The 12,600-nt window shown below is 40.9% G+C and overlaps 1 protein-coding gene across 1 annotated transcript in view; it reads left to right on the top strand.

Moving 5' to 3' along the window:
- Positions 1 to 12,600, top strand: part of wdr70 (WD repeat domain 70) — an 83,346-nt gene that overhangs the window by 60,021 nt on the left and 10,725 nt on the right. Inside the window, exons 14-15 of the mRNA XM_029709018.1 lie at positions 3,485 to 3,585; positions 11,397 to 11,476. Coding sequence (XP_029564878.1) covers positions 3,485 to 3,585; positions 11,397 to 11,476 — 181 coding nt within the window. The remainder of the gene's footprint in view (positions 1 to 3,484; positions 3,586 to 11,396; positions 11,477 to 12,600) is intronic.

The following is a 12,600-nucleotide window of genomic DNA, read 5'->3' as shown; positions in this document are numbered from 1 at the left end:
TATCAATCTGAAACATGAGGTGATGGCGGCGGATGAATGGCACGACGATGGGCCTCAGGATGTCAACGGTATCTCTGTGCATTCAAATTGCCATCGATAAAATGCAATTGTGTTTGTTGTCCGTAGCTTATGCCTGCCCATACCATAACCCCACCGCCACCATGGGGCACTCTGTTCACAACGTTGGAATCAGTAAACCACTCACCTACACGACCCCATACATTAATCCGTGGAGAGCACACTTCTCTAGCATGCCAGTGGCCATCGAAGGTGAGCATTTTCTGACTAAAGTCAGTTACGATGCCGAACTGTAGTCAGGTTAAGACCCTGGGGAGGACAACGAGCACACAGATGAGTTAACCAAAATTATTTGGTTGATGTGCAAACTAAAGATCGGCCGATTATGATTTTTCAACGCCAATACCGATTATTGGAGGACCAAAAAAGCCGGTACCGATTAATCGGCCAATCTTTTTTAATTTTTTTTATTTGTAATAATGACAATTACAACAATACTGAATGAACACTTATTTTAACTTAATATAACACATCAATCAAATCAATTTAGCCTCAAATAAATAATGAAACATGTTCAATTTGGTTTAAATAATGCAAAAACAAAGTGTTGGAGAAGAAAGTAAAAGTGCAATATGTGCCATGTAAAAAAGCTAACGTTTAAGTTCCTTGCTCAGAACATGAGAACATATGAAAGCTGGTGGTTCCTTTTAACATGAGTCTTCAATATTCCCAGGTAAGATGTTTTAGGTTGTAGTTATTATAGGGATTATAGGACTATTTCTCTCTATACGATTTGTATTTCATATACCTTTGACTATTGGATGTTCTTATAGGCACTTTAGTATTGCCAGTGTAACAGTATAGCTTCCGTCCCTCTCCTCGCTCCTACCTGGGCTTGAACCAGGAACACATCGACAAAAGCCACCCTCGAAGCAGCGTTACCCATGTAGAGGAAGGGGAAACAACTACTCCAAGTCTCAGAGCGAGTGACATTTGAAACGCTATTAGCGCGCACCCAGCTAACTAGCTAGCCATTTCACATCGGTTACACCAGCCTCATCATGGGAGTTGACAGGCTTGAAGTCATAAACAGTGCAATGCATTGCGAAGGGCTGCTGGCAAAATGCACGAAAGTGCTGTTTGAATGAACACTTACGAGCCTGCTGGTGCCTACCATCGCTCAGTCAGACTGATCTATCAAATCATAGACTTAATTATAACATAATAATAACACAGAAATACGAGCCTTAGGTCATTAATATGGTCAAATCCGGAAACTATCATCTCGAAAACAAAATGTTATTCCTGTTACATTGCACAGCCTTCAATGTTATGTCATAATTACGTAAAATTCTGGCAAATTAGTTCGCAACAAGCCAGGCGGCCCAAACTGTTGCATATACCCTGACTGCGTGCAATGAACGCAAAATGACACAATTTCACCTGGTTAATATTGCCTGCTAACCTGGATTTCTTTTAGCTAAATATGCAGGTTTAAAAATCTATACTTCTGTGTATTGATTTTAAGAAAGGCATTGATGTTTATGGTTAGGTACAGTCGTGCAACGCTTGTGCTTTTTTCGCAAATGCGCTTTTGTTAAATCATCCCCCGTTTGGCGAAGTCGGCTGTCTTTGTTAGGAAGAAATAGTCTTCACACAGTTCGCAAAGAGCCAGGCGGCCCAAACTGCTGCATATACCCTGACTCTGTTTGCAAGAGAAGTGAATAATTTTCCCTAGTTAAAAGAAATTCATGTTAGCAGGCAATATTAACTAAATATGCAGGTTTAAAAATATATACTTGTGTATTGATTTTAACAAAGGCATTGATGTTTATGGTTGGAGCAACGTGTACCTAAGCGATTATATGCAACGCAGGACAGGCTAGATAAACTAGTAATATCATCAACCATGTGTAGTTAACTAGTGATTATGATTGATTGATTGTTTTTTATAAGATAAGTTTAATGCTAGCTAGCAACTTACCTTGGCTTCTTACTGCATTTGCGTAACAGGCAGGCTCCTCGTGGAGTGCAATGTAAAGCAGGTGGTTAGAGCGTTGGACTAGTTAACCGTAAGGTTGCAAGATCGAATCCCTGAACTGACAAGGTAAAAATCTGTCGTTCTACCCCTGAACAAGGCAGTTAACCCACCGTTCCTAGGCCGTCATTGAAAATAAGAATGTGTTCTTAACTGACTTGCCTAGTTAAATAAAGGTCTAAAAAAAAATAAAAAATCGGCCAAATTGGCATCCAAAAATATCGATTTCCGATTGTTATGAAAACTTGAAATCGGACATTCCGAATAATCGGTCGACCTCTAGTGCAAACCCACAGTTTCGTCAGTTGTCCGGTTGACTGGTCTCAGATGATACCGCAGGTGAAGAAGCCGGATGTGGTGGTCCTGGGCTGGCTTGGTTACATGTGGTCTGCGATTGTGAGGCCGGTTGGATGTACTGCCAAATTCTATAAAACGACATTGGAGGCGGCTTATGGCAGAGAAATGAACATTAAATTATCTTGTAATAGCTCTGGTGGACATTCCTGCAGTCAGCATGCCAATTGCACACGCCCTCAAAACTTGAGACATCTGTGGCATTGTGTTGTGTGACACAACTGCACATTTTAAAGTGGCCTTTTATTGTCCCCAGCACAAGGTGCACCTGTGTAATGATATGCCACACCTGTCATGTGGCTGGATTATCTTGGCAAAGGAGAAATGCTCACTAACAGGGATGTAAACACATTTGTGCGGGAAGTTTGAGAGAAATAAGCTTCTTGTGCGTATGAAACATTTCTGGGATCTTTTTATTTCAGCTCATGAAACATGAAACACTTGACATTTTACTGTTATGAAGGATATTTTATTTTCATGATGGTCTTCGTCCACAACCGTCGGCTACACGGTTGTATGCTAATTGTGCCATGCGTGAGAGCAATGCATCCTCTTCCAGTCCTCTGTTTTGGCCCCTTTGTTACAAAGAGGGTCTTCAAGAGAGGGACGAAGAGAGCTCAAAAAAGCCTGAAGATTCTGCTCTACATTCAGAAACATCCCAACGTCCAGCCGCTACTGTGTTAGCTGCCACACATCTGCTTTGCAACTCAGAATTTCAAACAAATTGACTGGAAGTCTCTACACACATGCACTCGTAGGTGCTTCCTCACTGCTAAACCCACACACACTTTTGCGTACACACAAACACCACACACACACACTCTGGATGAGCGTGGTCACATTTGCCCTTGGCAGCGAGCCATCTGTCATACACAGACTGAAGGATCCAGGCCGCGTCCTGACGACCAAATATAGTCAGCTAATGCAGCGACCACTCCGACAGTTCAAAACCTGCCTGTGTCCGCTCCAGCAGTTTTCACTAAGAATGTTTTTAATCTCATGTTACAATCAAATGTTCACCATGTTTCTGAAAAGCTCATCTCCTGTCTCTGTTTCTCTTTGTGTCGTTTTCAGGGTGTGGTGCGGTGTCTCTGGCATCCCAAGCTGAATCAGATTATGGTGGGGACTGGAAACGGACTGGCTAAGGTCTACTACGACCCTGTCAAGAGTCACAGGTACGCTGCGCTGAGAATGCTTACCTTTAGCTGTGGACGGAAGTTGTGTTTTTCATGACGAGTTTTTAGCTGTCCTGTACATTATCAGTCTTTTTCTGACTTCACTGTACAAACTCCCATTGAGAAATGATAGTGTGTATATTTGATAATAGGTTTGAAGTAGTGTTGCACGGTATACTGAAACGTCGGTACTTTTTTGATACTAGAACATGACAAACGGGTCGGTGCTATAATTTTTGTTACTTTCGGTAGTTCTGTCATATGTGAGTCTCACGTCATGTACGGATTGAAAGGGATTGAGTCTGTCTAGTAATTTGTCTGAGTCTTCTCAAGGGGGCAGTAGTAAGCTAGCCAGGCTACTTGCGCTTGTGCATGCAGCTGACACAGCGAGAGCCACTTTTGGGAAGCATGCGAGGGGAGAGAAAATGCCGACAGCATGGCTTCTTCTAACAAAAACATACCTCCATGCCCGCAGCTTGTTGACAAAAATGCCTCCTGAAGCGAAATATGGGAATACTTTCCTTGCAGAGCAGATGAGGGCCAGCCCACCCAAACAACTATGCAAAAAGTGTTACAAAGCCGTGCAGTGCAAGGAAGTTTTAGTTCCAAAACTACTTAAAAAAAGATATATATTCACACATGACATTTGCATTGTAACGTTATTCTACTAGTAACTACAGTGCCTTCGGAACATTTTCACACCCCTTGACTTTTTCCACATTTTGTTGTTTTACAGCCTGAATTTAGCCTAAATTGAGATTTTCTTTCACTGGCCTACACACAATACCCCATAATGTAAAAAGAAAAAAAAAAAAAAGCTGAAATGTTTTGAGTAAATAAGTATACAATCCCTTTCTTATAGCAAGCCTAAATAAGATCAGGAGTGAAAATGTGCTTAACAAGTCAAATAATAAGTTGCGTGGACTCTTGTGTGCAATAATAGTGTTTAACAGGATTTTTACCTAATCTCTGTACCCCACACATACAATTATCTTTAAGGTCCCTTAGTCGAGCAGTGAATTTCAAACACAGATTCAACCACAAAGACCAGGGAGGTTTTCCAATGCCTCGCAAAGAAGGGCACCTATTGGTAGATGGGTAATAAAAAGCAGACATTGTATATCCCTTTGATTTCACCCTGAGGCCAATGGTGACTTTAAAATAGTTTGTTTAATGGCTGTGATAGGAGAAAACAGGATGGATCAACAACATTGTAGTTACTCCGCAATACTAACCTAATTGATAGTGACAAGAAAGAAGCCTATACAGAATAAATATATTCAAAAACATGCATCCTGTTTGCAACAAGGCACTAACATAATACTGCAAAACATTTGGAAAAGCAATTCACTTTTTGTCCTGAATACAAAGTGTTATGATCGGGGTAAATCCAATACAACACATTATTGAATACCATTCTCAATATTTTCAAGCATAGTGGTGGCTGCATCATGTTATGGGTAGGCTTGTAATCGTTAATGAATTGGGAGTTTTTCAGGATAAAAAAATAAATGGAATGGAGCTAAGCACAGGTAAAATCCTATAGGAAAATCTGGTTGTCTGCCTTCCACCAGACACTGGGTGATTAATTCACCTTTTAGCAGGACAGTAACCTAAAAGTGGAGTTGCTTACCAAGAAGACAGTGAATGTTCCTGTGTGGCCGAGTCACGTTTTTGACTTAAATCTACTTGAAAATGTATGGCAATACCTGAAAATGGTTGTCTAGCAATGATCAACAACCAATTTTACAGAGCTGGAAGAATTTTGAAAAGAATAATGGGCGAATGTTGCACAATCCAAGCTCTTAGAGACTTCCCCAGAAATAGTCACAGCTGTAATCGCTGCCAAAGGTGCTTCTACAACATATTGACTCGAGGGTGTGAATACTTATGCAAATTAGTTATTTCTGTATTTCATTTTCAATACATTTGCAAACATTTCAATAAAATTATGGGATATTGTGTCACGTCCTGGCCAGTATAAGGTTAATTGTTTTGTAGTTTGGTCAGGACGTGGCAGAGGGTATTTGTTTTATGTGGTTCAGGGTGGTGTGTTTTGTTAACCTCTCTAGGGTATGTGGGACGAACTCGTCCCACCTACGTAACAGCCACTGAAATCCAGTGGCGCGATTTTTGAATCGTTAGAAATACTATTACTTCAATTTCTCAAACATATGACTATTTTACAGCTATTTAAAGACAAGAATCTCGTTAATCTAACCCCACTGTCCGATTTCAAAAAGGCTTTACAACGAAAGCAAAACATTAGATTATGTCAGCAGAGTGCCCAGCCAGAAAAAAATCAGACACCCATTTTTCAAGCTAGCATATCATGTCACATAAACCCAAACCACAGCTAAATGCAGCACTAACCTTTTATGATCTTCATCAGATGACACGCCTAGGACATTGTGTTATACAATACATGCATGTCTGTTCAAGCAAGTTCATATTTATATCAAAAAACAGCTTTTTACATTAGCATGTGACGTTCAGAAAAAGCATAACCCCCGCAAACTTCCGGGGAATTTACTAACAGTTTGCTAAATTACTCACGATAAACGTTCACAAAAAGCATAACAATTATTTTAAGAATTATAGATACATTACTCCTCTATGCACTCGATATGTCCGATTTTAAAATAGCTTTTCGGATGAAGCACATTTAGCAATAATCTAAGTACATAGCCCGGCATCACAGGGCTAGCTATTTAGATACCCACCCAGGTCAGCCTCCACCAAAATCACATTTCCTATAAGAAAAATGTTCTTACCTTGCTTGTTCTTCGTCAGAATACACTGCCAGGACTTCTACTTCAATAACAAATGTTGGTTTGGTCCCAAATAATCCATCGTTATATCCAAACAGCGACGTTTTGTTCGTGAGTTCTAGACACTGTCAGAATGCTTCTTCACGGTGTCGCGCATGGCGCATTGGCGTGTCAAAAATGTCTAAATATTCCATTACCGTACTTCGAAGCATGTCAACCGCTGTTTAAAACCAATTTTTATGCCATTTATCTCGTAGATAAGTGATAATATTCCGACCGGGAATATGCATTGAGCCTAAACAGCCGAATAAAATTTCTCCTCAGGAGCGAATCGTGCACGCGCCTCATTCAAAGGTCCTCTGAGCAGCCACTTACAAAAGGTGATAATATGTTTCAGCCTGAGGCTCCCTCGTAAACCTTCAGTTATTTCCCGGGCTCTGAGAGCCTATTGGAGCCCTGGGAATTGTCACGTTACAGCTAAGATCCTTACTTTTCAATAAAAAGATGCAAGACGCACGACTCCTTGTCAGACAGGGTACTTCCTGCTTGAAACCTTGTCAGGTTTTTGCCTGCCATAGGAGTTCTGTTATACTCACAGACACCATTCAAACAGTTTTAGAAAATTCAGAGTGTTTTCTATCCAAACCTGAACAATAATATGCATATTCTAGCTTCTGAGTTGGTGTAGGAGGCAGTTAAAAATGGGAACATATTTTTTCCAAAATTCTCAATACTGCCCCCTAGCCCGTAGAGGTTAAAAGGGTGTTTGATTTAGTAATTCCGGGTTTTGGTTTATGTTTAGGTATTTCTATGTGGAGTCTAGTGAGTGTATGTCTATGTTTGGTTAATTGGGGTTGGGACTCTCAGTTGAAGGCAGGTGTTGTCTATCTGCCTTTGATATTTGTGGGTGATTGTTCTGTGTTTAGCCTTGTGCCTTACCAGACTGTTTTTGTTGATCGTTCATTCTTTGTTATTTTGGTGTTCATGTTGTATTTATTAAAAGCAAGATGAGCATACACGTACCTGCTGCGTTTTGGTCCTCCTTCACCGACGACGACCGTGACATATTGTGTGTAGATGGGTGAGAAAAAACATACACTACCATTCAAAAGTTTAGGGTCACTTAGAAATGTCCTTGTATTTGAAAGAAAATATTTTTAAAAGTCCATTAAAATAACATCAAATTGATCAGAAATACCGTGTAGATGTTGTTAATGTTGTAAATGACTATTGTAGCTGTACATAGGTGTACAGAGGCCCATTATCAGCAACCATCACTCCTGTGTTCCAATGACACGTTGTGTTAGCTAATCCAAGTTTATCATTTTAAAAGGCTAATTAATTATTACAAATCCCTTTTGCTATTATGTTAGCGCAGCTGAAAACTGAAACATGCTGGCCATCAAGGCAGAGTTGCAAAGAAAAAGCCATATCTCAGACTGGCCAATAAAAATAAAAGATTAAGATGGGGAAAAGAACACAGACACTGGACAGAGGAAGATTGGAAAAAAGTCTTATGGACAGATGAATCTAAGTTTGAGGTGATGGGATCACAAAGAAGAACTTTGGTGAGATGCAGAAAAAATTACAGGATGCTGGATGAGTTCTTGAAGCCATCTGTGATGGTCTGGGGGTGCTTTGGTGGTGGTAAAGTGGGAGATTTGTACAGGGTAAAAGGGATCTTGAAGAAGGAAGGCTATCACTCCATTTTGCAACGCCATGCCATACCCTGTGGACGGTTGGAGCCAATTTCCTCCTACAGCAGGACAATGACCCAAAGCACAGCTCCTAACTATGCATGAACTATGTAGGGAAGAAGCAGTCAGCTGGTATTCTGCCTATAATGGAGTGGCCAGCACAGACACCAGATCTCAACCCTATTGAGCTGTTGTGGGAGCAGCTTGACCGTATGGGTACGTAAGAAGTGCCCATCAAGCCAATCCAATTTGTGGGAGGTGCTTCAGGAAGCATAGGGTGAAATCTCTTCAGATTACCTCAACAAATTGACAACTAGAATGCCAAAGGTCTGCAAGGCTGTAATTGCTGCAAATGGAGGATTCTTTGACGAAAGCAAAGTTTGAAGGACACAATTATTATTAAAAATCATTATTTATGTCCTTGTCAACATCTTGACTGTTTCCTATTCATTTTGCAACTCATTTCATGTATGTTTTCATGGAAAACAAGGACATTACTAAGTGACCACAAACTTTTGAACAGTAGTGTATATTTAATACGTTTTGAATTCAGGCTGTAACACAACAAAATGTGGAATAAATCAAGAGGTATGAATACCTTCTAAAGGCATTGTAAATTCAATTTTTTTTGAGTGACAATGACATGAACATATATTCAGCATGACATTCATGTGAGCATTATAATATGACAACCCAAAAGTAATGTGAAATGCACTCAATTTATGACAGCAGTATATTTAGAGTACTTTGTTTGTCTGAGCTTGTGGGCCACTAGCCACTAGCCCACCAGCAGCCCTGGGTGGAGCATTGCATCCTGGGAGTTAAAATGTACTCTGGGAATCGTAGAGGCCTATAGAGGCCTGGCTACCCCTATCCCGGCCAGCACCTCAGCACCCCCTGCAGCAACTTGCCAAAGCCCCCCCCCACAGCTGATGTTCTGAAAGAGCTGCAAAATCTGGATCCCTACAAATCAGCTGGGCTAGACAATCTGGACTCTCTCTTTCTAAAATTATCCACCGAAATTGTTGCAACCCCTATTACTAGCCTATTCAACCTCTCTTTTGTATCGTCTGAGATCCCCAAAGATTGGAAAGCTGCCACGGTCATCCCCCCTCTTCAAAGGAGGAGACACTCTAGACCCAAACTGTTATAGACCTATATCCATCCTGCCCTGCCTTTTCAAAAAACTTTGAAAGCCAAGTTAACAAACAGACTCAATAGCCTTGGCTTCTCAAATGACTGCCTCGCCTGGTTCACCAACTATTTCTCAGATAGAGTTCAGTGTGTCAATTCGGAGGGCCTGTTGTCCCATCCGGACCTCTGGCAGTCTCTATGGGGTGCCACAGGGTTCAATTCTTGGGCCGACTCTTTTCTCTGTATATATCAATGACATCGCTCTTGCTGCTGGTGATTCTCTGATCCACCTCTATGCAGATGACACCATTCTGTATACATCTGGCCCTTCTTTGGACACTGTGCTAACAAACCTCCAAATGAGATTCAATACCATACAACACTCCTTCCGTAGTCTTCAACTGCTTTTAAATGCTAGTAAAACTAAGTGCATGCTCTTCAACCGATTGCTGCCCCGCACCCTCCCGCCCGACTAGCATCACTCCTCTGGACGGTTCTGACTTAGAATATGTGGACAACTACAAACACCTAGGTGTCTGGTTAGACTGTAAACTCTCCTTCCAGACTCACATTAAGCATCTCCAATCCAAAATTAAATCTAGAATCGGCTTCCTATTTCGCAACAAAGCCTCCTTCACTTATGATGCCAAACATACCCTCGTAACACCTTCCAACACTCTACTCAGCAAACTGGATGTTGTCTATCACAGTGCCATCCGTTTTGTCACCAAAGCCCCATATACTACCCACCACTGTGACCTGTATGCTCTCGTTGGCTGGCCCTCACTACATATTCATCGCCAAACCCACTGGCTCCAGGTCATCTATAAGTATTTGCTAGGTAAAGCCCTGCCTTATCTCAGCTCACTGGTCACCATAGCAACACCCACCCGTAGCACACGCTCCAGCAGGTATATTTCACTGGTCATCCCCAAAGCCAACACTTCCTTTGGCCGCCTTTCCTTCCAGTTCTCTGCTGCCTGTGACTGGAACGATTTACAAAAATCACTGAAGCTGGGGTCTTATATCTCCCTCTCTAACTTTAAGCATCAGCTGTCAGAGAAGCTCAACGATCACTGTACCTGTACACAGCCAATCTGTAAATAGCACACCCAACTACCTCATCCCCATATTGTTACTTATTCTCTTGCTCTTTTGCACCCCAGTATCTCTACTTGCACATCATCATCTGCACATCTATCACTCCAGTGTTAATGATAAATTGTAATTATTTTGCCTCTATGGCTTATTTATTGCCTACCTCCCTACTCTTCTACATTTGCACACACTGTACATAGATTTTTTTCTATTGTGTTATTGACAGTACGTTTGTTTATGTGTAACTCTGTGTTGTTTTTGTCGCACTGCCTTGCTTTATCTTGGCCAGGTCACAGTTGTAAATGAGAACTTGTTCTCAACTGGCCTACCTGGTTAAATAAAGGTGAAAATAAAAATAAAAAATAGAAGCTTCAAAGTGTGTGTTTTATGTCGTTTTGGCTCAAACTATTCATATAATACATTACATGATTTTGGTATAATGAATGTCATTTGACCCAATATTAAGGCCATAGATGAGCAACTTCAGCTTAACGTGTATCAAATTATATTTTAAAACCGTTTAGATGTACGTTTAAAATTATTTTGTTGTCTGGTATGGTTTTGCATAAGGAAGATGTAAGATTCTTCTGTTATTTAATATGGTGTTTTATTATTTCAAGCAATTTCATATAGAACGGAAGATATTCTATTTGTTAATTTTGTTGTTCTACCATTTATCAACATATTGTTCAATGTTTAAAAACTAAAGCCCAGTGGTTATTCAGTGACTTAAGCTAATACACTTTCTTTTTTTGCTGTGGTATTGTTTCGGTATCGAGTATCATGATATTAAACATGATATTACAACTGGCCAGGTCGCAGTTGTAAATGAGAACTTGTTCTCAACTAGCCTACCTGGTTAAATAAAGGTGAAATAAAAAAAATAAAAACCTGGTATCAGTATGGAAGTCAATATTCTGGTTTTTCGACAACACTAGTCGGAAGTGGGTTGTCTAGACTCCATCCTGTTAGGAGCAGATCAGAAGAGACTGGCCTGTACTGTATCTAAGCTACAGTCACCCACGTTTGAGAACGGTGTATAAAGCTGACCGTGTCTCCCACATAATGAAATATGAACTCTATGGTGTCTCCTCTATCTCTCTGTGTGTAGGGGAGCTAAGCTGTGTGTGGTGAAGAGCAAGAGGAAAGAGAGGCAAGCGGAGACACTGACGCAAGACTACATCATCACACGTAAGTACCTCAACACACACCTGTGCATTATTTAGTATCAGATCTACAACACACCTACCATATACCATCCATGATCACTTAATTATTTCCTAGCTAGTAGCTCCTTGTAGTCGTAACTCAAGTTAAACAGTAGCTGTCGGTCCTAACACTGTCATATAGGCATTATAGACCCTCTTTCCCTCAGGGTAAGTCATTGTGCAAGGCATACAATTTAGTCAGTTTACGAGGTGGACAATTACCAGAGCAATTTGGCTTAAGTGCCTTTCTCAAGGGTACTACAGCGGTAGGAGCTACCTTGAACCAGCTACAACCATCTGGTCACCAGTGACCTGCTCCCTCCCATATGTCACAGTGTTCCAGGAAGGACAGCCATCCTAGTCTAAAACGCACTGCACCAGAACACAGAAAGCCACCGCATTACTGCATGATGTGGAGTGGGGGGGCTTGTGAAAGCTTGTTAGACAATCGGAACACTATACACACACATACACCAGGGTTTCCGTTGGGAAAATGTAGCGCTGGACATTTGACCGTTCTTCTTACTGAATTCCAATGCGCACTTTGAAGATGTTAGAATAACTGTCCACATGTACTTTTCCTCAGACAACAAGACCAGTAACGATCAGCAAAATCACTAGCCTATGTCAATCTACTATCCCCCATAGTAGAAAAGTTCACCTATTCTTTTGGTCAGCTTGTTGAGAAAGAAATAGCCTATCCCGAATGAATAGAACCAGTAGGCCTAGGCTATATAATTGATTTTTTTTAAACGTTAAAAAGCAATGAGGCTGATGCAACATTTAGCTTTAAATGTTGATAAACTACTGTTTCTTCAGTAGGCTATGCACGAATGTTCGTTCCACACTGCACATGCTAGCGGTTTCATGTGACAGAGATGAATATCTGCTAGAAAGAGGGGAGATCTAAAGATGTAAGAACTAGCATGGGTTGCTAATATGGCTAGGATTGTGCCTTCGGCTACTGAACGGTGAAAGAAAGTTGATTTGAAAACCAATAGAACATGAGAGAAATAGGCTACTGGTTTCAATGACATATGGAAGTCTTCATAAAACAATAGGTTACTGGTTTTAATGGCATCTGGAAGTCTTTATAAAATGGTTGCC

This window comes from Salmo trutta, chromosome 23 (assembly GCF_901001165.1).
Source record: "Salmo trutta chromosome 23, fSalTru1.1, whole genome shotgun sequence".
Lineage (NCBI taxonomy): Eukaryota > Metazoa > Chordata > Actinopteri > Salmoniformes > Salmonidae > Salmo > Salmo trutta.
This window is presented reverse-complemented; position numbering and strand designations above follow the sequence as displayed.